Source organism: Pararge aegeria, chromosome 5 (genome assembly GCF_905163445.1).
Source record: "Pararge aegeria chromosome 5, ilParAegt1.1, whole genome shotgun sequence".
NCBI lineage: Eukaryota > Metazoa > Arthropoda > Insecta > Lepidoptera > Nymphalidae > Pararge > Pararge aegeria.
Genome location: NC_053184.1, coordinates 17,677,310 through 17,705,148, shown reverse-complemented (window position 1 = coordinate 17,705,148; position 27,839 = coordinate 17,677,310). Strand labels below are relative to the sequence as shown.

The window sequence follows — 27,839 nt, the reverse complement described above, 5'->3', positions numbered from 1 at the left end:
ATTATTAATTCTATAATGGGCTATTTAGTTACATTTGTCCCTTAAATACATGAAATTATACCTACAGCGGTGTTTAGGCGTCAAGTCAGACGTTTTTTTGTTATCGTAAATCTTTGAAATGAAGATGATGTTAATTGGACACGTCGTTCAAATTAATATGGTTATAGTGGCATAGGCTACGCATATTTCAGTTATCTACCCTAACTAAATGTATGAAAATAATTTGTTGTAGAATTGATGGTAAACGATAATTTTTTTTTTCCTAAAATGCACCCTCAAAGAACAGAAAGACATTTTTTTAAATTGTATGGAAGTACCTAATAGAGTTTAATACATTAAAAACTAAAGCTAGATTAAACATTAAAAATAATTGTTTAAAGGTGTAGAACGGGGGAGCTTCTACGAGAAATACTTATCAGAAAAAGCATTCCGAATTAGAAGCGACCAACCTCTTGTTTATTTCATTAACCGACTGAACTAAACAAATTATTAAAATAACCCAAAAGACCCTTGCCTAAATGAACTACCTGAGTTCAATTGTATTGGAACTTTCTAGCTATAAAACATTAACATTGTGTACTATTCCTCAGTCTAAGGACTTTAAAACTTAACCTACAAACTTCTTATTGAGTATTTGCTAGCCTATAACTCTTAGGTTTGAGTGAGCCATCGCATTTACGATAGAAAACGAAGGTTTCAAAGGTTGTTTGGAAAATTCTTCTCAGAACGTGTACCTTACGTACCTATGCACTGTTTTGTCACCCTTCAACTGACAACAACCTTTAAATGTCAGAGCGTGAAAACACACTGCATAACAATTTCAAATTTATGCCACATTTATTTTTAAGTTTAAATTTATTTCATAAAACAATAATACCGGAACATGGAACCATAAACATTTCCAATTAAAACGCTACCCCGACGCATTTCTCTGCGTTAACAATTGGTAACAGGAATCACTTATCAGTTCCCTGAGTGCGTCCGATAGATTCTCACAAGCGCGGAACACTTCAGCTACATGTAGCCGCGACAACTATTTCTCAGTATTTGCGTTAACTTTACTGCCTTACCCAGAAGTTATTTTGACGTTAACAATGAATAAACTACAAGTGGAAATACATACCATATTTTACTTAGAGAAATTCTACATAATTTTTAGTCAAGACTTAAATTTTAATCCTTACATTTTAATAAAAGATGTACACTGCTGGATAACAAAGAAACTCCTAACATAACATACTGATCAATTTAAAATTTTGTGACGAGCGCCATTGTCAGTGTCCGCGTTTCCGCTTCATACGCCAACACATTAAGGACACACTTATTAAATACCTTTGCCTAACCTAACCACCAATAAAATGTTTTCCCGGACTTGAAAGTACTCTATGTCGGATACCAGGAATCAGGATGTCCACTTTACGCAAAATATCGTCAGTATCGATATATCTTCTTCACCGTAGTAACATAGGTTGGTTTAATAAATCCCGCGTGATCGTTTACAGGTTTGGTTTCTAAATAAAAAAGTACCCTGCCTGTATAGCCTGTATTTTATCACGAAGTCAGTGCTTATGCACGAATTAGTGCAGAGGTTGAGCCGAACATAGCTAACAAACAAACAAACAAACGGAAACAATCAAATTATTTCGATGTGTTTCTTAGATTCCCTGCGAAGTGTTGCTCTGTTTATAGGAGATGGTTTTCCAATTACCATCATCCATCCATGGTGGGCCATCTGCTTGGGCCATCAATTATTAGTTATAAAAAAAAAGAACAAAAAAATCTCGCATTTATGATATTAGTCTCAAATTCCTCTCAAGCAAGGAAATCCTTTACCACCAGCGTCGATATAATAAAACGTTTATTAATAGTGCTTTAACAATATTTTTCATTATTCTGTATATTCTTTGAACTATAAAATAACATCGCCGCCTCATACGCCCGAAGAGATCAAAGGTGCACTAAACGTGCTTCCATCGGCGTTAAGTTACTCACACGTGGCGCATACACCATACCGCGGTTCCCATGTAAACCTTGGCACATTAGTAATAAAGGTTATATTTCAACTGAGCGCAATAATGTGGCTTACCGTGAGGAGTTAGCCTCATTTAAACTCGCTCGCCTGCAAGTTGCGTAGGTTTGGTAAAAGGTGTTTATGCGCCTATGCATATGCATAAGCCTGTATACGTATTAACGTATGTACCATCTAAGTTATGTTATCGTTTACCATCTCGTATGCAATAACTTATAACTGTTTACGGTAACAGCTAACATGTATCTATTACTACGTATAGAGGTATTATAATTAATAAAGGTTAGGTAAGGCGAATACTTTTAAAATTTGCTGAGTCAACTTTGAATTGATTGAAATCCTATAACCAAACTTATCCATACTAATCCATAATAAATGCGATAGTGTGTTTGTTTGTCCTTACTTCACGCCCTTAGCTGAGTAGAGTTAGACTCCAACTCCTTGGTAAAGGCATCACTACTTGAAACTAGTTGAAAGGCCGGTAAGTAACCAGTGGCGTGCAAAGGAATTTGGACCATGGTAAGCGTAATGAAGTAAAATGGCGAAAAATAGCTTAAGAGACATAAACGTTAAGGAAACTTACAGTGCATTTGAATGTAACTAGGAAAGTAACTATAAACATAGCGATATGGAGGAGTTTTTAACTCAAGTTAAAAAAAAGAAATTAAATTTCGAGATATACTACTAAGGATGTTTTCTTTCACACTTTTTTGTTTTTATTCAAAAACTTAGCATTAAATTCCCGTAAAATAATAAAAATTACAAATTCCATCGATGAATTATACCTAACAAAAGTACTCGGTCTCCATTCGCGTCGGCTCAAGTAAATTGCCTATCTGCCCACTTCACCCGTTGTAATGGATTTGTCAACAAGTAACTCAATACGCTGAATTGAATTACCGAGGCCCACTGCGTTTGCACACTTTAAATATGTATTTTATAATTGGATATCCCGCGTGAAGGGTTCCTACTTCGTGGGGAATAATGGAGCGATGCCGCTTTCGAGTTTTTTCTTTGTTGCTTGCTAGTTATATCGTGGTGGTCCGCAAACAACTAGTTTACAGTGTTATAATGTATTTGTTGACTACATCCATGGAAAGGAATATTTCATCATTAATAAACCCATTAACGGCCTACAACAGGGTCCGCGTCACTTCTCAGAATGACAAAAGATTTAGGCCGTACTCCATCGCGCTGACCAAGTGCAGATTGGTAGACTTTACGCGCCCTTGATGTTATGGAGAAATCTCAGGCATGCAGTGCGGTATCATTACGACTTGGAAAATTTTGAGAACTTATTACGCGCGACTACTCGAAATGTCTGGTTTACCGTTCCTCGCGGTATTTATACGGTTCAGTTCCGAGCTGAAAATCATCTGCCGAATCAGTCCGTTTTTGCCCGCAGTAAATAGTAGCCTAGATTACTCCTTGCCGCGTCTTCTACCTGACTACCTGTATAAGTCCCATAAAAATGGGTACGCAGTTTTTGAAGATAATCCCGCAGAATCAGACACTCTTAAACATTTAAAAAGGTGCATAAGTTACAATATTGTTAAGAGAATCTCGTTAACTTAATCCTAAACATTATTTTTCGATGAACTATTAATAGTAGTCGGTTTTTTTAATATCAGAGTAATACAGAAAAAATGAGAAAGTCCAATCTATGAGATATTTGCTAAGCGCCGTCAGTGAATTATTATGCGAGGGTTTCATAAAATAAAAACATGAGAAAATGTGCAGATGTTTCATACCATACAGCAAAGTAATACACCTTAGATTATAGTGTGGGACTTCGGTACAGTTGCTGGCATGCAACCTATAAAATAGGGCAATGCATGAGAGTGCATTTCCGGCTAGGCCCGCATCTTTGTCGGGACCGCCTCTGTTATCTCGCATACGCCGACAGACGTAATGTGTACACCGTAATTACGCTCAATGCCAGTTTTGACTTCGCCAACGTTTGCCGTTAGACGTTTTGCTTATTGGAAACTCTCAAGATATCTTTTACTTAATTCATTAATTTCTTTTTTATATTTACAATCATAATCGATTTTCTAAAATAAAACTAAATAAATTCTAAAATATCTTCCAAACCACCGCAGTAACGCATCGCCCGTTTGAATGGCTAAACTAATTTATTGGCTAAAGTAACTGCAAGCGTAAATTTTCGTAAACCACCGGTCCCTACGCCTCAAAGTCTACTCCAAAAGAGACAAAATAAAACTGCTATCGAGGTTTCCATAATTGCGCCTGCTTGGCAGTGGTCGCAGCCGCACCTTTCATTGATGAGTTTGTCTGAATGTGTAATTCAGCTAGGGAGCGGCACACACGTGGCATCCGAAACAAGCATTACCTGATTGGGATTGTTAACAATTGCAATTTCTCTATAAAGCTTTATAACTCAAAAGGGAGGAAATGCGCCTTTCAAATCACAAACCTCATCTAATTATTTCATATTTTTGTATAGCTGTCCGATAAGTACAATTCTCCAGAGGAGATCCATACAGATGAAAAGAAATAAGAAAACTATCGAATTAAAATTGGTCAGAGCTCAGATTACAGAGTACCTTTTAAAGTTTACAAAATATTCTTTTTTCAAAGTTCCGTCATCCTCTTTTAATTTACAGTAGGCATTTGGTCTAAACTTTCAACATTATTCCGAGTTGGAAGTATTTCTCTAAATGAACATAATCTTGGATACACAAATATTCAACTGTTAAATTGCCGTAATTTTACATGCATATCTTCAATGGCATACAATATGAGATTGTGGTCAAGATCAAAGCTGTCAGCGAGTCTAACGCACAGGGAGACTGATAAAAACCGACATCTCGAAATTCTATTATACCACAAGTATTTAGTGTGAAATATTTTAAAACAAGACTTGACATTCCCAACGGAGCGTGTGACAGAAAATTTGCCTTTGATTTTGTCACTGCTAGCATTTCACCGCTAATGAACTTGAATAGTACCATAATGTTAATTAACTTAAGAAACTATAAATACTAGTGATACATAGAATAATAATCTAAGGCCCTGTTTTACCATCTTTGACAAGTGTGTGCCCAAAAGTAAGATTTGTCACTATCTTCCTTTAGGTCAATTGACACAGACAAAATTTGTGGATTAGCTAACCGACCCTTATCAATATTTGGTGGCTCAAGCTCGTTCGTGAAACAAGACAATTATAGGGCCCCAATTTTTTGATAAAAATAATAAGTTCCTTTTATATGGCTGCTTTGAAATCAGATTAAAAAGTAAGTTCATTGGAATCACTCCAGATAGTCTAAATTATAAAATTGAAAATCTATAAAGAATGAAAGTCAAATATGAAATATGAAACGAAATCTTCAAGCATTATGTGAATTGGCTTTTTACCCCAGAGGTTATTCCGTCCCAAGGCAGTGAGAATATTCAAATTCCACCTACGATCGTCCCTAAATCCGTTTATCGTCGGCGCAGAAGAAAAGGCTTTGAGAACTTTTTGCACGTTTTTTGTCGCCCTTTCCTCGTGTTAATGCCTGTTGCAAGATTTATCACCTCGGCCTTACTCGCCCCGAGCCCGATCCAGTCTAACTCGTTGCCACTAATTAATTTAAACGCGTTCTGTAAGTACCACTGCTAAGTATAAATTGTTGTGTCTTGTTACATTATTAGTGTAACAAAATGAAGGTGTCAGAACGCTTTAAGAAGTAAAATATTTGATTTTGTTTATATGTTAATGCATGACTACTTACTGTATTTTAAGTATTTGCACTGATTGTTTTACTTTGAATTTTTTATTTTTATTTAACTAATATAAATTTTAGTTCTTAACTTATGGGTAGTAATGATTGATAGGTAAATCGATAATATTCCTAAGATAATTATCAATCTGAGTTATTTTCTCTAAAACAGAAGAGAAAAATCAGTTTATGTGCTAATCGAATTTGTAGACTATCATTAATCTCTGTGCCAAGTTTCATCCACATTAGCTCAGTTGTTCTGGCGTGTTCAATTAGCAAATATCCATGCCAGCTATCGCTATATAACTTTTATAGATTTTTATAGATTGCTTTCAGTCAAGAAAGATTTTTTCCTATTATACGTATCAAGGCGCAAGTGCATAAAATGCTAGTTATTCTCGAATCTAGGCCACACGCCGTTACTAACCGCCCAACGCGTCGTCGATGCGTGGACCAGTTTTACGTACTACTATTATCTAATCATATCAGCGTTCCAGCGCGAACAAGCGCTTTTCTTTAAATGTTCTAGTTTTTTAATATTAGCATCACCTAATAACGTATATTTCCTTTAAGTTTAATTTAAATGCGTTTTCAATTTGTTAATTCCAAAATCGCCATTTCTCGCATTTCTATAGTAGGTCTATTGCATCCCCCTCCTGAAGCTTTATAGGTGTCCAATTGATGGTTCGTAACAGGGTTGGTTGTGATACATTTTCTTGTAGATTACAAATTATTTGTACGTTACGGTGATTTAGTGATTTAAAATAAAAACATTTCAAAATATGTATATAAACGTAGCGCTTCAACGCTAGATGTTTAGAGATGTAGTGACCGATAGATTGGTAAATTGTCGCCGCTCGCGTCTTCCGCTTGCTGCTCTTTTGATTGCCTCTCATTTACTTGTACTAGCTCAATTTATGACGAGTATTTGATTGTAGGTACTTTGGCATTATCACTCTCTGGTATCTTTTACATCGATGTCTGCGATTTAGTACGGTATTCATAGTGCAACAATTAATAAATTCAAACAATAAATCAATTAATAAATAAAATATTTTAGCTTCTGAAATATTTTCTACCTTTATCAAAAATTCAACAAGTAGGTGGTAGGTGCCTACATATGAAACTGAATTTGCCTTATTGGTGAAACCAATTTACCCTTTTCGTTTTCTGCAAAACCTAAATGAAGCAATGTTGAGCTTTAATGTACCACCTCGTATAGTTAATAAATAGTAATGGAGAATATTAACGATACAGTGTTAATCGGACGTGAAAATTGTCGTGTCTAACTCTACGAGAATACGTTCACGAGTTTAAGCATGACAGTGTGATTAACATATCCGACGTGTGTGGGCGAAATTACGACAGGCAACATTGAAAGTCGAAATATACAATTTGCCTAAATTTGAAAACATAAATATATCCGACCAACATCCACTTCACCCTCGTACCTTTCCAAACTTACTTTCGATGAAGTCTCGCGCACTTAACGTCTAAAATATGCAAAGATCCATATGCTGAGTGCGAAATAAGCTACTAAAGCCATCAATATTTCAAAGGAATGGCATTCTAATCGCTATACCAGTCCCTTGTCCATAAATATTCCAATAGGAACGTAGAAAGAGATATTACGCGGGATATAAAAACGGGTGTCAGTAGGTCAGAGTGAGAGAGGTGAGACGTCGTCGTATCTAGCTTAGCGCCGCCAGCCATTGCGTCGCGGCGCAACCCGGCCCCTCCTGGATTTGAAATGCAGAGATGTTACGGAAGTTGGCTTGGGTAGATCACGGACAAAATTAAAAAAATTAACCACATCACATATTATAAATGTGTGGTTATTAATGTGTTCGTTTGTGTTTTACCCATTTGCAGCTAAACTAATGCACCGATTTTGATGGATGACACATGAATATATGACATAGGATTAAGATCTCCTAGGCTGCAAGGCTTCACAGCGTTTGACACATTTTTCGACCATTTGCAAAGAGGTCCTCGAAGAGAGAGAGGTAGAAATCAATCATTTTTGCCTGCTGCCTGTCTGTTTTATAATGGCCGCGCATCGGGTTGATACTATTGAATGAATTCACTTTAAACTTTGCACGATTTGAGTACATACTACGAGGTAGGACATAGGATACATCAGTTATTTTGGGAGAGGGGATGAAAGTGTTTGACGATATAACTCTGTCAAATGTTAACCGTGTTAAATAACTCTTTTTGTGTTGAATAGGGAATACGATCAGTTTAAATTTTAGACAGATCTCTTCAGCGGACTGCACCAAACCCCTCATTTAAGGCTTAACGATACTGAATGAATAAAGTGTTGCCACATTTATCAGGACTGCAGTGCCAGGACTGAATAAAAATGTTAGAAATTTTCTTGGTTAATCTTTAGCACTTAAATCTTCTAACAATGCGATTTCGATACTTTCTTTAATGACTTACTATTCTTCAGGGATATAAGCTGAGACTGATGGATACCAAATTATCTTTCAAAGTTCCAAAGACGGGCACATATCCATTTACTGACTTACGTCAACGTTGCTTACCCAGCGCTATCGACTTGTGTAGTGCAGCTGTAAAGTCACACATTAATGCAGTCATTTGGTATAGGAGATTCAAATTATTTTAGATAAGGCAAGACGGGAGTAGGTCCTCGGGACGGGCATTTGCGATTGGAAATGTTTACATGATTAAAGGTTTCAAGTAGTGGGTGATTAACAGATATCTGTTCTTGCTCTTTGAACTTCGCCCACACCTCAGTCGTTTGTTTAAATATGTTGAAATACTCTTACTATTTGCACTTCATGTAAGTTTGAACGGTTAAAAAAACTTAACGTTTGGTATCTGATTATGTGTAGACTGTTTAGACTATGTAGCAGTACGTTCGTTCGTGTGAACGCACCGACCTAGCCTTCCTCATCATACATAGTGTAAATATGAGTACAGTTAGTAAGTCTATTATTTTTTTTGTTGAACTAGTCTGTCTATTTGGATTTAGCAGCCATTACTCTTGAGCCAGTACGGCCGTTAGATGCACAAAATATGCCTAAAACTTTAAAAACACAGTCTGATAAAAATTGGAATGGATTCTTTGTCTGTATACTACATCCGATTTAAGAGTCCTTTGAACTTCGTTACATAACCAATATACTAATATCTACCTGGATGGCTCTTTGGTTCAAAAGATACGCATCTCTGTATCTCTCTTCTCATTTCAGTTATCCCCTTCGCGCAACTCTATTTGAAATGCAGAGATGTTACGGAAGTAAGACGCCGCGGGTTATTTTCCACCCCCTCGAACCCTGATTGCGTGGCCACTGACATCAAAGTGCAAAATTTTATTATTGCGTTACGAACTGACGGAGGCAAAAAGCACTTCGCTTAACAACCGGTGCTTAAGCCTAATCCACTGATACAGCCATTTCGTACATAACAAATTGAAAAATCTGACGGTGTTTTCCTTTTGCGGATTAATAAAAATTCTTCTTTATTTTTGACGCCGAACAAATCGCGACTAACTTAATGTTTCCTTTCATTGCCCCTAAAATGTAATCACGCATGTGTTTGTTGTGTTTAAACAGTTCTGTTAACATTTCATTATTAATATTTTGCTTTTCTTTGTAAGGTAATAATTAATCGAGGCATAATAATGTTGATCGGACTTGACTTGTGATTTGAAATATCACTAGGCATATCGACTGAACGTATATTCCTCTACTCTCCGTAGTTTAAGACTTAAGTTGTTTTCCGCGTCTGGCTGTTTATCTACTTTACTGTTGATTAACTTTAGCCATAATATATCATTTCATTAAAACGTTTAACAAAAAGAAAGTTTTTTGCGACGCTAAAATCTCTTCTTGAGTATATATCCTTAAAGAAATAAATATTATTTTATTCCTGGGTATTAAATATAGATTACTTCTATAAAATTTTGATAAAACATAAGAAATCTATGATTTCTTACCGAAAAAATAATTAACGGGACCGAATCGCTTCATCGGGTATTTTGTTTGTAGTTAGGTCAGCCACAAGCATTGTTTATAAATAGATTGTATAATGAGGCAAACAAAGAATAAATATTGACATGAAGCAAATCGTAATGAAAAACTAAATATTAATGTTAGAACCGATGGAGTATCTCGAAACGTTCAATAGTGTGTCACGGAGAGGCATCGTCCAAAAGGGCAAAGAAGGACGCGGCGGGCGTCGCTCCCGCAGCTGACGGCTCGCTGCGGTGATTGTTTAGCGCGATAAACGTCTCAATGACGTAGCGGCTCATGGTGTAACGTATCGGATTCCCGTGTTTACTGACGAGTGCATAACACACACCACACATCCTAGCCGAAACATTGCCACATTGCCGAAGCCAGTCATTTTGGCACCGCGTAACAACGCCCTTAGTACGAGATTTGTAAGTTCGCAAGTCGTTTTCGTGTATCGAAACGCTATATTGTTACTTGTTCACTTGGTTTAAAACTTATGTTCGTCTCCGCCTCTATAGCCAATGAGCTAAAAAAATCATAGTTGTATAGAATTTGCGTCCCTAAAACAGGACCATTACCATATAGTATCTCGATAGATTTCAGATTCCCAAAAAGGTGTCTAAGATTCCAAGCATGCAAATATGATAAGAGAAGTTCAGCCAAGTTTTATGAGGAAACAATAAGAAAATGTAAAGATTGTAATGTGAAAAACATAAAAATGAGTATCTTTTAGAAAAACAATAATTGTTATTAACAAAATTTATTTAAAGCTGAATGTGCTGGACAGTGCCTGAAAAAATAAATACTCAAGTGAATTATCATCATACAGGATGCAAACATTGCGAACGTAGTATTAACACATGTAAACAAAATAAACGACGCGATATATCTGGCCGGCCAGACGTACATAGAAACACACTCAGGGTCCCGGCTCCCGACTCCCGGCCAGTCTGAGTATGATAAATGAACGGGAGAACCTCGCTCTAATTCTTCTCTTTATTCCCCGTACGCCGCGGTACGTTCGAAATATGACAATAATGGATAAAACTGACACCGCAGAAATCACTGGGGAAATTGATTAAACGGACAAAAAATTAAATGACGGAGACAGTTCGATTACACGCCTAGAGCTTGATGTGTACTAAAAAGATATTTTCGTTTTATTCTCTTTTTATACAATACGTGTCGGGACAACGCAATACGAGTATTAAAACTCATATAGGTAATATACGCATATTTAATCACGGACATCCTCATTGCCTTGTACAGTATATTGTGTTCTTGCGATTTGATAATATCATCTTCGATTAAATATAATGAACGCATATTATATGAACAGACGTAATATTCGCTTTTGTGTAGTATATATTGTTGCTTTTAAACAAACGTTGATAAAAAAGCACAAAAATGAAGTAGTTTTAATATCCGACACTAGCTAGTTTTTTTTATTTCAGGTCTTAGTGGATTTCTGACCGCTTCGTATCGCTTCGTTTCAGTATAAAGTTGAGGAAACAAAAGTTTTGAAATATTGCAATTTAATGAAAGAATTTATCAAGATTTACTTCATGTTCATAACACAATTTATAATGAAACGGAAGTAGCGTAATATGGAAATATTCATTACAATTAAACAATTTAACACATAAAACATGTATACCTGCGCATTCATTAAGCAAAGGACGGTCACGAAGCACGAACAATAGTGGAGTCCGCTATTCACAGCTCATAATGTTTATTCAAAGGGGCGCGTAGATACACGTGCGTGATATTTTTACGTAAAACACTTTTTAGTATGTTGAGTAATTAATTTTGTCTAATGAATCTCGTTATCCACCCCCAACAGATATAAGAGACCTTAAAAAATTGCGCCAACGACAAAAATATTGAAGTGTTCCTCCAAAATTTGAGAATTTCAAGTTCGACCTTCAATACCGTGGATTTAAGGTCGAGCGTTTTTAAATAAAGCTTAATAGCATGCATTTGTAACTTTGTGTTTCATAATCTAAAAGATACCGGAGACAGAGTAGCCACAAAGCGAGGCGGCGAGTGTCGAGAATACGCAAACAGGTGTCGACTCCGAGGTTATATTTGCATATAAATAGAGTTCCTGCTTAACTGTAACACTGCCTCGTCTCTTTCTCTCTCACTCTTCATTTGTTACGTTAGAGAAGCGCAGGACGTTACGCCTCCTTGCACGCAATGTAAGCTTGCCACTCCTGGAGATTCTATTTATGAGCGGTGATGTAACATACGCAATAGGCTGGACTAATGATTGCGGCCGAAGATATTGTATTGTATTCACGAACAACATATCGAGAGCTAATCTATCTGTCAGATAGGATAAGTTTTACTATCCAAATATTTTTTTGTCTAATTAAGCTTATCCAAAATCTTCATATCGCCGCCATAAATATATTCATGCTGTCCTTTTCTTAATGTTTCCGGGATGTTGATAAGGACGGCTCTTCTAACTGCGGTTCTCGATCTGAATATTTTGGGTTAGATAGGTTTTAAGTAGAAGCGTTATACTACTTACTTAATCCAGCCATAAAAGCTTTGATAATCATTTACTATATATTCTATCAAAGTTGAAGAAGAATATTTTTATGATATACATCAAAAACAATTCTATGTTGAATTTAATGCTTTGTAAGTAACATTACTGTGAGTTATTAAAGAGGAATCTCTGCACTTACCACATAGCGCTAGTTTTTCTATGAGTTATGTTATAATGCGCAAGTGAAACCGGTTGGGTCAGGGTAGGAAGTTGTCCTAGTATTCCACGGTATTTATTCACTTTTATAAATTAAGAAACAATAAATAGTTAATGAGCAATTTTAACATTAGGGTAGCGGGTATTATGGACTATATGACAATTGTTTAAAATGTCTCCAATCCAGTGTCTTGAGGTGTGAATTGATGTTTTAAAAATATAAGAGGGCGCAATGCCAAGTGATTAGCGGTCTGTTGCTGATTGAGCCGGTTCCGAGTTTCTTCCGCTAGGTATTTTTTGTCCATCAGCTATTACATCATAACGCGTTTGCTGTCCCTATGCGTGCATGACCTGTCGGCGTGGGCGCAGGTGACATGCGAACTGTTAATTTTTTAGACAGGCAACATGAGTGGTACGCAACTAGGTCTGTTATCTGAGACCCTGTTATTTGTATTCCTACTTTTTTTCGAACGTTTTCTATTTGTTCCGTCGTCGGGCCCTTTTTTTCTGGGCTGCACCGGCCGTCTTCGAAGGTTCGAATCGTTTTTACTGTGGCCCGGGGGAGCCGCGGCGGGAGGGGGGTCGCGGCTCGTCCCCTCCCCGCCTAGCGGACCGTCCTTGGACCGAGCGTTCACCTTGGCGCGCTGCGCTGCCGCACCACAGGTAACAAAGTTCCGCGAACTACGTGATTTCTATGGCTGTCCGCCGAAAGTGGATCTCGGAGTAGGCATCTCAGGACCCACTCGCCCGACGCTAATATTACCGGGAATGCTGTAATGAAACACTGCACACTACCCTCGGGCCTGGACCTCCCATCCATGCGAAATCTCTTTGTACTTTTTACAGTATCTAATGTCCTATAGCCATTAGATCGAGAACACGATCCTCTGCGGACGGAAGCTTTTCGACGTGGTGGTCCCGCATAATTTATTTTGCTGCCACAGAACTCTTGCTTATCAATAATTGGACTCTATATCCTCCCCGCTTAGATTTTATTACATTTTGTTATATGATGAATGTAAGCGCGCTTGTGTATATTTTAAGAGATTTTATTTACATAAAACAGTTAACTTATATCTACCAATATTGGTGACACTAATAAAAGGACGACGTAATACAAATTAAATTGAACATCATTAATTATTGGTCCGTCGGAGTTATGTTTATACTTATATTTCTATTCGTATACAAACCAAGATTATCCTGATTACGGGCACTTTATCTGCTCACTTCCATGAATTACAGGCTTTAATATTTTATTGTATAATTTTCTGTTTTGTGTTTATTCTTAGAATTGGGACCATCAAAACTTTAAACGTTTTCACAGAACTTAGATTATTGTTAGAGATAAGAGCTAGAGGAGAAGTTTGTCGTTTCAGTAAAAGCTTATGTTGTCCTTTGCCAGGATTAAACTGTGGCTTATATCTGTATTACCAGTAATAGGTATAGGTCCATCGACTAAATGGCAGTCCGTTTATGATCGGGTCGTTGATTTATTGCAAGTCTGTATTTGTGGCTTACGCTGTGGAATATTTTACCCGAGTTATAGGCGTTTTAGTGCTTTCAGTGCCAGCCGATGCCTGCCATAAGTTCGTTCACCTGGCCCCTTGTCATATCAATCACGTCATTGACTCGCGTTTAACGATGAACCAGTGGGTGTTTGTGTATAATATAACTGGCGCTGAGTGCATGTTGCAACTATCAACGTGGCGCGTCAACAATGGTCCCAGGGAAGTGAAACTGGCCGGAATCTCCGGAATACCGAGTCCGATGTTTGTAATCTTATCGCATTAGGCCGGACATAGGAAGGGCATTAAATTTGAACGATCGTCGTGAAGCGGCAGGCACAGCGAACGCGCCTGAAACCGGTCGGCCGTCCGTAAATAATGGATTAGAGGTGGGGTGCGAGGGGCGAGGCGGGGGGTGTGGCGCACGCACCGGCTGCGCGCGCGGGTCGGGGCAGGGGCACAGGCGCGCGGGGGCCGGGGGACTGCGCCTCCCGTCAGCTGTTGCGCGCCCGGGACCGCGGCGCACTGCCGCCAATGCATCGGCGTTCATAGCGCACGCCGCTCGCCTCGCGCGCTGCAGCGACCCGACCGCGACAGTGCCCGTGCTGTGCAGTGACAACCCGGTGTGTGCCACAGTGTGATCGATCGTGTGTGTGTGATGGCGAGGATGTGCAGTGCTCGACTCCCCAGGAGCTGACCGTGGCGCCGGGCGATGCGAAGTGATGTTACGACATCGACCGAGGTGATTATCCCGGAGCATAAAACACCACGCATGAACCTCGCCGGTCGGCGGTCGCTCCCGTGACGATCGTTGCCCGATCCCGATCCCACGTCATGTCTTTAAGCATGCTTGGTAAGCGACGCCAGAACGTAATATTTCGCGCTTTTTTGGATGCAGCGCAAAAAATAACCACTTCGTCGGGTGCAACGAAAATCGTTTTTTGTTGCATCGCAACAATGAGGTCTCCCTTCAGCTTAGGGGACCTATTGTGAATTAGGTGCAGACGGTCGTGTTTTTTTGGACTCTAACCGTTTCTTTTTGACTTAAGTTTCAATGTGTGAGCCAGACCACTTAAAAGTTTAGAGGTAACAGAAGTGTCGTTTTTTCGTGACGAATTCTTGATATTTCTTTCAAATGTTTCCGCTACTAAAAGTTTCGTTTAGTATTAACGTGTAATAATTCGCTTCATAATTACTTATGCAATTTATTCGTAGAATTTACCTTATACCTACAATTCAGCGGATAATAGAATTCCCCTGCTTCAAGTATTTTCTGATTGTATGAGCCACAGCAGTAATCGGTGTTCACGAAATTTGCATTGACAGAAAACATTAAGAATAGCCACGACGTGCAAGTTATCTCTTTATGTAGGTTTTAATCCTATTTGTGCAATTGCTGATACCTTTGAAATGCTCTATGAAGTTGAAAGAATTCTTAGTTAAACAGCTCGTTAGCTAAGTATCAACGGTTACTATCTTAATTATACAACAGACAGCATAATATCTTTAAATACTTACTACAGAAAGCTTGCTTTAATAGGGAAAACATATTTTGACGAAGACGCATACTGAAGAAGATGAATAAAAATATTTTGAAACAGTGCGAGCTAAATACAGATTTTATAGATGTATCTGGTATACCTATGAGATAATTATCATTGGTCTTAATTCTTGTATAAATTTCTTAATTTAATTTACAATGGACAACAGTAGAAATATTATTGCTCTTTTAGCTATAATAGGAATTCCTTACAGGTTAGAATCTGAAACCTATGCAACAATAATAATTACGTCAAGTATTAAATCATAATAAATTCAACGTGAGCGATTAAAAACTAATTGCTTCAGTATCTAGAGTTTGAATAGCTCACAGTTATAGACGCAGAACTATCTAATTACTCATGTTTAACTACGGAAAACAACGCTATCATACTATTGTCTAGTTATTATTTATTCTTTGCATAACAATTAGTTATCTGTGACTACCTACTTGCAAGAGTTCTAAAATTTAAAATCCTTATTATTATAGTTAAGTTACTATGACATTCAGGCGACGATTGTCTGAAATAAATTAATTTGAATCTAAATTTATTTAATTTTAAATTTTACAAACCTTAAATTTTACTTACGTAAAATTGATACCTGTTTGTATTAACGTAAGTCTTGATTGTAGGATAATTTCCATCAGAGAACTTTTTAACAGTAGGGAGTAGGGAAGACTCTACTGTTAAAAAGTTCTCGGATGGAAATTATTATTTTCAAATTGATTGTTTGTCACAGTCCAGTTCTGACTTTTGATATATTCCTTTTCTACTTTAAACACTTCCATTTAACATTACTGTATGCAACATAAAACTGTTGTCGGAAAGCAATTCACTCACGCTATTTCTATTTTGAAACCTTTGTTTTTTTATTTTTCATTTTCATGAAAATACTTCTTTCCGTTTTGTTTTACATCCAATAATTAAATTCCAGGTTAATCTTTAAATCATTATTTTCTTAATTCTAGTAGGTATCATATTTGTCCCTTTATTATTCTAAACCCATACTTGCTTTTACACTGCGATTGTGTTCTCTTGTTCGTTTGTATTTAATTGATATTTATCATAGTCGACATATGAAACGACATCAGTAATTCTCAAACATTATTCTGCTCTAGCTGAACAGCCGGCACGATCTATAACATAAATACAAGGCAGGTGCAGTTACCACCTTGTGCTAAACCTTTCCGGTTTTGTCTGAAGAATAATTATCAATTGACATTATAGTCTCCTATGTCTTAGGTAACACTAGAGTTTTTCGCGGGGTTGTCTGTACCCGATAAAATAATTTTAATTAGATTAACGGTGTAACACACGTATCTATTCACGGTAAGTAAAAGATGTGATTCAAATAGAATTTATTCCAACTTACGCCATATTTATAGTTACACAAAATACACACTCTGTTTCTGGAATCTATAACATGTCTTTAATATTTCATATACTTCAAATTTCCATTCTTTTTTGATATAATAATATGTAATATTAATATTACATTTATCACAAGAATTCGGTTCATCATCAGTTTATCAGTTAGAACTTACAGTTCCTGGTTGGGAAGTCATTGAAATTCTTACCACGTAAATTGTGTTTGTCATAGTATCTTAGCGGATATTCTATGACGCATTGTTACTGTCTTTCATATAATTACCTACTAACGCTTATAATTCTCACATTCTGCTTAATTATTTTACTTTTCTGTACTTCTCAATAGTTGTATCTGTGATTATCTAATAAAACAGGTTTATACAGCAATATATTATTTGCAATTGAACCTATATCTTATTATTGAAGCTTTCAATGTGTTTGTACTTTTTGTATTGCTAAATTTGCAATGCTTCGTCATTATAACTTTACTAAGCATAATTACTGAAGCACTACTACTTAAATTTTATTTGCATCTGCCAAAAGTATCATAATGAATAGCGAATATACCTTTGATGTTCAAATTACAGAACACATTATCTTTAGAACCTCGAAATTATTAATCAATCATCAAAGCGTGTGGGTAATTTGATTTTATACTCACAAAAGTTATGAAATTATCTTATTACGTAGTAGGTATGTACTATCACACTATAAATCTAAGGACAAGATATACATACTATGTAGTTTAACAACTTTAGACAGTTTTTAAACTTATTCAAGTTCACGATATTATACTTACTTAAGACCTACATAGCATAACAGTTTTTATCTATACGTAGGCGTATAAATAACAATTATTCAGCCTATTATCGTTTAGTCGATTAAGTTTGAAAGAGTTCGTTGTATACCTTTTGTGCTTCTCTTGCAACAAACTTTACAAACTTTTTACTGACAACTTCTTTTTGTAATTCTTTCTTATTTTCATTTAATATTTTCATATCTGTGTTAGATTTTGCAGAAATGATTAAAATCAAGTTCTCATTTACTATTATTAGTATTTGTTTAAAAAGAAAAGAGCGAAGCGTTAAAGCGCCTTTCTCAGTCATTATCAGGAAGATTATATTTACAACATTACCTTATATTTTGTAAGAGAGGGTAACTTTATCCTTTTCGTGCAAAAAAACGTTATCATAAATTTTAGGGCTTTAAAGAAAGACAGGGTTAGTTTAATTGTTACAAGTAGTCGTGTCTTTGGAAAAAGTACAGGTCTCTCACATCTCTACTTTATTACTTTTTTTTGCAGTATGCTTCCTTTTTATATATACAATACTGATCTAAATATGTAAGATACCTGAACAAATGATCTTTGTTTCTATAATTTAGTTAATTTTACATCTTCTGTATATAACTATAAAAGACTGACTGAAAAATGCAGCCCGCACGGCTAAACGTTGAAATTTTAAATATTGAGGGTTTTTGAGCACCCTAGAGGCGTTCTAAGGAAGGACCTTATTTATTTATCTACCCCTTCCATTTTTTCACGTTTTTTTTTCAAGTCATATTTAACTTTGTAATTGGGCTTTTGGTTATAAATAAGAAAAGTTTATCACAGATTTTTAAAAACTATTGACCTCTAAACGGGTGATGAAAGTTTGTACGAAAGTCCTTTATTTCTTACGTTGTATCCATAAGAAAATGTGTTTGTTATTGCAGATAATATGAAAGGATATCATTTAAAAAAAAAAAATTAGTATTTTGCCGTCATTTACGCCTATAGTTTGCTTTCTAGGGATGGGCATAGGCAAACCGGGAAAATTCCTTAATTTTACGGGATATCATAAATTTTACGCAGACGAAATTGTTGGCTAGTGCACTAATAAAAGTGAATAAAGGGTTAGACACAAACGTAATAAAAGTCTTCGAGGCATAAATTGTTTCGTTTAAATTGGCCACCCATCTGTCACGTCGACGTCGGATCGTTGCCTTTGTCGCACGCTCGATGACTTTGTGATTCTCTTGGTATCTCTATATCTGATCGCTATTAACACTGAACATTTTAGTCATTATTATTACATTCTGTACTAGCTGCGCTCTGCGGGTTTACCCGCGTAGAGTTTGGGGTAAAAACCTACTAAAGTAACAAAACAAAAAAACTTTAACCAGGCAATAGAGTTTTTCAGGTAAATTACCCTATGATTAGTAAGAGTAAAACTAAAGTACCCCTCCGCCTTGCACATCATAAATGCACGCGTGGTGTGATGTAAAGTTTATAAATAAATAAAAAAATAAAAATCAGCTCAGTAGTTTTTGGGTAAAAGAGTAACAAACATCCATACATTAATCTTTCTATCCATCATCCGCATAAACTTTCGCATTTATAATATAAGTAGGATCGTTCGAAACAGTTAAGTTGTTTATATATATAAACCTGGTTTGTATCTGCTTAACAGAAATTCGTAACCGGTTTAACATTTCGATTATCAATTCTGAATTTTTCGTAACATAGTTTGATTGTTTGTATAGATTTTTTTCGGTTTGTTATAATAATGCAGTTAGTTCGAATTCGAAACTGGTTTCTTATAACAATTATATTTTTTACTTAATTACTGCGGTTTTAAATCGATACTTGAAATTTCACCCATAAATTATTTTATTTCCTTAACAGATATGATATTTCTGATAAGTATTTTCGTCCCTCGGATATTTGAATCAATGCTTCCATTCTTTGGCTATTGATACAATTATGGTAATTCTTACAATTGCAATTAGATCTTAAAAAAAGAAAGAAAAGTCGTCTTTATTATTATCACACATTTTTGTAAAATGTTACATTTGTACAATTAATAGAAAAAGAAATGTGTGACCAAGGATCTGGTTCAGTGTAGCTGCATAATAATAAGCGCAGCGCATTAATAGTTCTTACAGCTACTAACAATGGTTACAAAGACTGAAATGCATCTATCACTTTTCCGAATAGTGCGTCAAATGTTTTTGAGCTCTAGGATCCATTGATTTCAACGTTTCTAAGTGGTTGTCGTGTCGACGATCGACGATGCATTGATTCGAGTTTTGACTGCGTCGCCGCCGCAATGCATCGAGCGTATAACGCGATTTAAATCCAATCTCACCCGCGCACGCTCCATTTCCGAGTTGAATGAGCCATGATCTATGGATGATCTAATCCTTTCGTATCATATCCGACAGATTTTAGTTTATCGGGGATCATGGAGCATCAACTTTAAAATTTTTTACCCTATCCAAGACCTAAAGTACTCTTATATTTTTTGTAGGCTTGTCTTTTGATCGTGATTGTCTGAAACGTATTCTTCTTTATATTAAAGTTTTTGTAATTTGTCAAATATTAACGGTCTCAAACCGTTATATTTAAACGTCTACTTTTTATGTCGATTATCTAGAACGCTATTTATTTATGATACTGATAATCCCGTGGGAACCATTTGTTTTTCTGGGATTGAAAGTAGCCTATGTTACTCTTCATCTTTTCATCTAACTTAATGCCAAAAATCAAGTTAATTTGTTGCTTTGTAAGGGTTAAAGAACAGACAAACAAACAAACTAACTTTCACATCTATATTATTAGAAAAGATTCTAAAAACAATGAAATGCTTTTGTTTTTTTGCATACTTATATGGTCACTTTCTTACCTGATGCAAGAAAGTGAAATAAGCTCTCCAGTGATGGTGTAGTTTATCTCTTGTGATAGTTGTGTTCATGATTACCATTTTACACACTCTATGTACGCGTGAAGCCAACTTGCCGATTGCTTCATTGTCGCTTACATCATACCGTTTGTATCTATTAGTGTTTTTACAAAAGCTTGAATGTTTGGGATCAATAGTCTATTTATTTATAGAAATGTATAATATTTTATATAAGCGAATAATTTTAGATTATTCTAGAACTGAATCAACTACGCTGCACGAAGTCCTTAGTTCGATTCTCGGTTCGGGTTAAATTCATCATCGTGCCTTGGGGACGCTGTCAAGCAGTCGGTTCCAGTTATTATTACTAACATGTGATAATACTTAATAGTTAAAGCCCGCCAACTCGTATTGTAGAGTTGTGGTGTACGTTCTCAAAATCCATCACTTTGAGAAAAGTGCTTAGCAATGATGATAATGAGAATGATGATGATGATGATGATGATGATATATAGAATGCCCACGTTTATTGCACGACTCATGATGCGAAGCATCAGAGAGTGCTTTACGAAAAATTTTTTTCGCCTCATTTCGGCGGCTATTTTTATTATTATAGCCTTGTTAGTTCACGGAATCAAGATATTTTGCATACTATTGTCGAGATAATTTGATGGAGATTAATTCCATACTTTTAAAAAATTGATTTACTGCAATAGAATTGGAAAAAAACACCAAAATAGGTCAAAAAAAATTCCTGCCCGTCATGTGTGAAACCCGAAAACACTCTAACTTGTGAAAAAATCCATTATTTGAGTTAATTTTTTTTTTTAAGATATGAATTCTATTATACCCCGTAGCTATTTCATGGCTACTATCATTTTCAATGTAATTGGCCTGGCGTAGTGGGCAGCGACCCTGCTTTCTGAGACCAAGGCCGTGGGTTCGATTCCCACAACTGGAAAATGTTTGTGTGATGAGCATAAGTTTTTTGTCTGTGTCTGGGTGTTTATATGTATTTTCTAAGTATTTATGTATATATAATTCATAAAAATATTCATCAGTCATCTTAGTACCCATAACACAAGCTACGCTTACTTTGGGGCTAGGTGGCGATGTGTGTATTCTCGTAGTATATTTATTATTATATAATACTTAATAAATACTTGCTATATTATATATGCACTTAGGTACTTATACACAAGTTTATTCTTGCTATATATATATATATATGTGTTATTCTTATTGCGTGTATACGACTTACTATCTTGTTGTTCCCTCAAAGGGATGTATGATATATCAGACCATTTATTTCAGTGTTGTTTTAAAAAACTATATTTGAAGCAAAATATTAAATACGAAAAATAGCTTTTTTAAGTCCGTTTAATTAGAAGGACATGTCTTGAATGCGTTCAGGCTTTATATATAATTCATTGGTTTTAGATCTAGGCCTAGCCATAGTCAACGAGTAATAAAAAGTTGAGTGTCCTTATTCAAAAGTACAATTTATCTAAAACGTTTACGCTTATTATTTTAATTTTCGTAAGGTGCAGGTGATAATTATGAGTTAAAACTTAAGTTACGAGGATTTCAAACACGGCCTGTTCTGAGGAGACCACAATAAGCTTGTAGCGTACTCTTATTCTTGTTTCACAAAATGTTACTTAAAACTGAGTAGGTACATAACTACTTAGAAACTATTCGTTTCCCGGCGCTTTTATTGTTTAAGTTATCCATTATGTTTTTAATGTTTTAATAAGATTTTGTATCCCTACTGCAAATGGGAGGAAGGACTGAATTTTAATGAAATAAAATTCGCAGACATAAAAATTAACAATTATTCAAGTTATTGGAATGAATTACGACTAGTCTAAAAAGTAAGTAAGTTGTAAACTTAATTGTTAATGATATAAACACTAAATTGACTTTTTCAAATATCATAGGTAGGTAATTATTTTTACCAATTTCACTTGTTCGCCAACTCGAAGACGCAGCCAATATTTCCGTTTACTAGCTGGAAATGTATAGCCTGGCTCAATGCTTCTCCAATGCAAACCAAATAAAGTGGTATTGGTGGACCTATGGGTTAGACCTATTTAGTTGTATTTTTGTGAGAAAAATACCCGTTATATGCATGCATGTTGCCATTAGAGAGAGCGGAGAGCACGTAATGCAGTAAGTCTGGATTATTGTCACTAAAATGTGATAATAATCTTTAAAGCCCACCCACCAACCCGCAATGGAGCAACGTGGATCAATGCCATAAACCCCTCTCTCTTCTATGATATGATCTCCCGTCGATAAATTATAGTAAATTATTGATGTTGGAATAGAACATCTGCTGAGTTTCTTGTCGGCTCCTTCTTGGTAGAATGTGCCTTCTGAAATGGTGGTAGACTCACTACAAACAGACAGACTTAACGTTTCAAAAGTGCTCATAAAGTACGTCTATTTCAAGGAAATCAATTTATGAAAGAAGAAGTCTGTACCCAGCAGTGAGATATGTATATAATTACGCTGATAATTCAATTTGATTTTGAATACAGACAAGAAACGGAACGCCCATTGTTCAAAACCAAAATCGTGACGTACATGAAATAGTAAAAATCTATTGAACAAATCACAAGTGGTCCTGTTGACAGCTGTTGCATTAAAAATAAAAAAAATCTTGTAGGAAATTAGTTTGGCGTGAGTTGATGACAAAGAGGATATAAACACTGCGTTGTTGGTGCAGACGGGAACTTTTTAGGCGTGTTCGACAAATTGCTCCACGACACGATTTCGCCGACCGGTTGCCGCCTGTCCGGCCGACGGACAACCTGATCTTCGTTGATTGCTATTGACACGCGCTGTTGTAATTCGTATTGTTGCCTGACGGATTGAGTTGTCCCTTAATTTTATTTTTTATTGCTCTTTGTCTTTACTTAAACTCAAATTCTTAAAATAAAACTTCTTTATTTAAATAAGCCAATGATAAACCGCTTAACAATTTTACATTTTCTTGTGTGGTGATAACTGATAACTAAACTTATTTACTTAAAGCTATGAGATTCACAAACGTGTTCTAGTCTATAAAGATGTCCATAATAAACTTTGCAGGTTATTCCTTTTATAAACACTTTTAAACTAATAGACCACATACCTGATACTTGCTTATAGAGATATAAGAGAAAAGATAAATACTTTTAAAGAAATAACTGTACAGTTTTTATTTTTGGTCGGAGGCTTCGGCCGTGGCACCAACCTGCTGACAAAGCCGAGCCGTCAAGCGATTTGGCGTTTTGATACTTTGACGTGAAAAAACTGATAAGAGTATGTATGGGTTTAATATGTCTGCCATAGCCCTAAGTGGCTGGCCCGCTACCTTCTTAGGCTGCATCGTCACTTACCACCAGGTGAGATTCAGGATAACTTGTAGTGGAATAAAAAAAAAAACATCAGCTCTTTACATCTAAGATCACAAAATACGTGGTTACAGAATTATATGGCAACGGTAAAAAAGCTCTTAAGTCCTAGAGAATAATGAAACAATAATTCGCATATAGGGACGTTCAAACGCACACACGTACAACTTGTAACGACTACGACCTGCAAGCGTCATGCGACATTTTGTCTAGCTACACACGGCGCAAATGTCTTGCGGTGTGATTTTATCGGGCCTATGTAATACGACCCCCGCCGCTATCGCCTGCAGTCACAAGAAATGTTACTTACATAAAAACTTTATTGTAGGAACTCATATTAAATCATTTCTCGTATTATGCACTTGTAAACAACGCCCCGCGGAGTTAACGAGCGTGTAATAAAAACTATATTATTACTACTTCTTGGGAAATTGCTTCTACGGCATGGAGCGAAGAATGACAGCACTGTTATAAAATAACAATAATAATAGTTTTTTTCGAGTAACAAAGACTCATAGTTACAATTAAGTAAAGTGACTAAAATATAATACCTAATATTAATTTAATAATTAATTTAAACTTGCGTTAGGCTCTGAAGCTGAATGCAGTGCAATAGTAGGCGCAATCCAGGCTATTTGCTAAAGCGGATTCTATCCTTACTATATATAAATATAACATGTAAGTAGGAAATCATCATCAGTTTAAGTGCTTTTGCACCCTAAAGATATTATGACGCCATCCCTGGCGCAGTTGTGTGCGCCGCGGTCCCGGGTTCGAGTCCTTCGTTACCGACAAAGAAGTGCGGCCAAGTGGTTTGGATTTAGGTACAATGTCAAATAGAAACAGTATAACAGGTTAGCCCGCAAATATCTTAGGCTGCATCTTCACTTATCACCAGGTTAGATTGCAGTCAAGGGCAATCGTGCCGTGGAAGTTATATCTGTTTGATCAATACGAGAGATAGATATTGAGTTTAGACCATTGATTCGCCATTAAGACTATGCCGAAGGTTCCAGGGCCCACTCACTCCAGTCAAGTCCCTTGCTTTTTAATAGCTACCCAAATAAACAGATAAATTAGATAGCTAGTTAAATTTATGGACCACAGATTTATTACAAAGAACAAAGGCGGTCTTGCTGCTATAGCAATCTCTTCCAGACAACCCTTAGGGAAAGCTATTCAACATTGTAAAGTAAAGGACAGCGGTACAATATATAAAACATATCTATGTCTTCCTATTATCATATTATACCTGCTATTATAACTATTTAAAAAAAATTGGATACAGATAAATAACAAGCAAACAGTAGGTACTTATTTATTTCATATGCAGTTAAAGCTATCTATGGGCGTAAGATTTTTTTTGCCATACTGAAGGTGGACACGACTAAGTCCCGAAAATGTTGTTTATCTCTGGCTTAATATCAATTGAATATAGATAAATTATAAGCAAACAGTAGGTACTCACTTGATTGTTTCATATGCAGATTGAGCTATATGTGTACGATTTATTTCCTACTAAAGGGTCTACCCTTCCAGAAATCTAGACAACACTAGTCCAGAATATGTTGTTTATCTGTGGCTTAAGCCCACAAAGCTATTTCAATGCAGGTTATGGTACAGTTACTTTTAGCTTATGATTATTATTCGGTATCCGTAATGATGATCGTCGCTGCTGCTTATATGATATGTTGTTAGATACGCTTATATATACATTTAATTCGGTGCTGTATTAAAAAAAAACCTTTATAGCTCAATTTTAGTCAAATCTGAAACGTTATCACATTAAAAATAACGTAACTGATTAAGATGATGATATTATTCATCAAGACGTTAACATTTAATGAAGTCGGCACGTCAGTTTGTGTTTGTTGTTAAAGAAACCACGGTCCGGTGATCGCCCTATGAATAACATTAAAAGGGCTTAAATTTGTAATTAATTCTACCATTCCGAGTTACCTACATACAGTTCGCATAAATAATGTTTTTTGGCTGTTCACACCGGCTCAACATAATTTGGTCGACTACCTTGGGAGCTGATGCAAAAGCACCTTCGAAGGCTTTGAATCTGTGTAAAAAGGCAGAGCATAGACCTGGCACAGAGACCTCTTCTCTCACAGGAGATTTAAATTAAAATTTTAAAACCTTTTCGTCCCTCCACGTGGTCCAATAGGAGTTGATAGCTCTTCATACCTCAATTCATTTTATTATATACACAGTTATATTCATAAATAGAATTGTGTACATAATATAAAGCTTGCATTTTGAAGATGGACATGAATTTTGAATTCCACTTTTTTATTCCACTACAAGTTAGCAGTGATAAATGATACAATCTGATAAATGATACTTCTACTGGAAGTATGGCAAATATATTAAACCCATAATCTGATACTACGCGGCATCGCACCGAAACGCTAAATCTCTTGGTAATACGCCAGTATTTGTCAATAGGGTGGCGAATAGACACTGCCTAAGCCTCATACCAGACAACGGATATTATTTATAAAGGAAAAACAAAATTTGGACCAAGCTGGGGTCATCAGCTACTAAAAGTGGCGGCCACACCAATTTGTATGGAAGTAAAATGGCATAAAATAGCAAAATCCTCCTCCGTTACCAGTTATATGAAATGATTAGGGTAGGCAGCGCTGTTGTGCATGTATGAAGTGCATGCCACTAGCTACTAATATTGGTGTTTCAAAGCGTACCGAAATGTCTACGTTATACATGCGAGCGGCGGCCGATCCTATAATCTGAGATCAGAATACGCATAAATACATTTAACAGAAATAGAGTGAGCTCGGGATTAAAGAAAGGGCACAAAGTTGCTGGGCTACGGAATTTCTGTAGGCGGTACATCTCAATGCGGAAACTGGTCGTGGTATTAAAGTTATCAATTTATTAAACCCCTACGCGAATGGGGGTGTTATATGTTAAACCGCTCCGTGTGTCTGTCTGAAATATTCCTACTCTTATGCGGTTGGACTGATTTGAATGCGGATTTATACTAACGTACGTATGTACTCGTATCACTTATTTCATATGTTTAGATTTATTTGTTAAAAAGTTCTGTTGTTTCTTCTGTTATTTCTTAAATTGTGATAACAAAAGATTTTTATTTCCAATAAAAACGGCCCATCCGTTTGAACTATTCGCACAAATACATAGCCACACATGACACAACGTATTAACAGACATATGTACATATGTACGCAAAATCTTATTGCCGAAAATACAGAATTCGTTATCGTGCAATATATCTTGTGGTATAATTCAGACTGTGATGCCTATAGATAGTTTGATGAGGATATGGATTAAGCGTCCAGCTCATATATCATTTAAATTGGAAGAAAGTGCTTTTACGCACATATGATGTGCACGGCACTGAATGTAGACACGCATTGAGATGAAGCGGGGTGCTTTCAACGCGAGAAAAATCATTAAACGAACCATCATACCTACCCTGGACTCCCCACACTGACCGGTGTCCGGGCTAGCTCGTATAGCTTGTATACTACGCAACACCGGGTTAGATTCCGGAGTTGAAAAATTGTAAGGTATGGCCGGATCTTTAAGTCTTCCGTCTCGGTTATTATCACCAGCATGAGATATTAATCGTAAAAGCCCAACAAACCACGGAGCAGCGCGGAATCTACGCTGCGTAGAGGCTATGGTGTGTCTATGGAGAGTCTATGGCTACCTGAGATCAAGACTTATTGTAAAAAGATTCTATGCACTTATTGTAGTAAAACAAATGTGGATTTTGACGTCTAGCACCATAGCTACCACATCTATACTTCATACAGTTATATAATAATAAATATAATTCATTAGTGAGCTCGGACTCCTACGATAGTTTAAACTGCGTTACAGGAGACAGTGTCTTCCCTGTATCTAAGGCCA

At 36.3% G+C, this 27,839-nt stretch overlaps 1 protein-coding gene across 2 annotated transcripts in view; it reads left to right on the top strand.

Annotated features, from left to right (window-relative positions):
- LOC120623670 (zinc finger protein jing) overlaps nucleotides 1-27,839 on the top strand; it is a 223,513-nt gene that overhangs the window by 155,145 nt on the left and 40,529 nt on the right. Inside the window, exon 1 of one of the 2 annotated variants that reach the window (XM_039889839.1) lies at nucleotides 14,509-14,703. The exons of the other annotated variant lie outside the window; for it this stretch is intronic. Coding sequence (XP_039745773.1) covers nucleotides 14,684-14,703 — 20 coding nt within the window. The 5' untranslated portion in view covers nucleotides 14,509-14,683. Of the gene's footprint in view, nucleotides 1-14,508; nucleotides 14,704-27,839 lie in introns of those variants that run through there. 2 annotated transcript variants of the gene reach the window in all.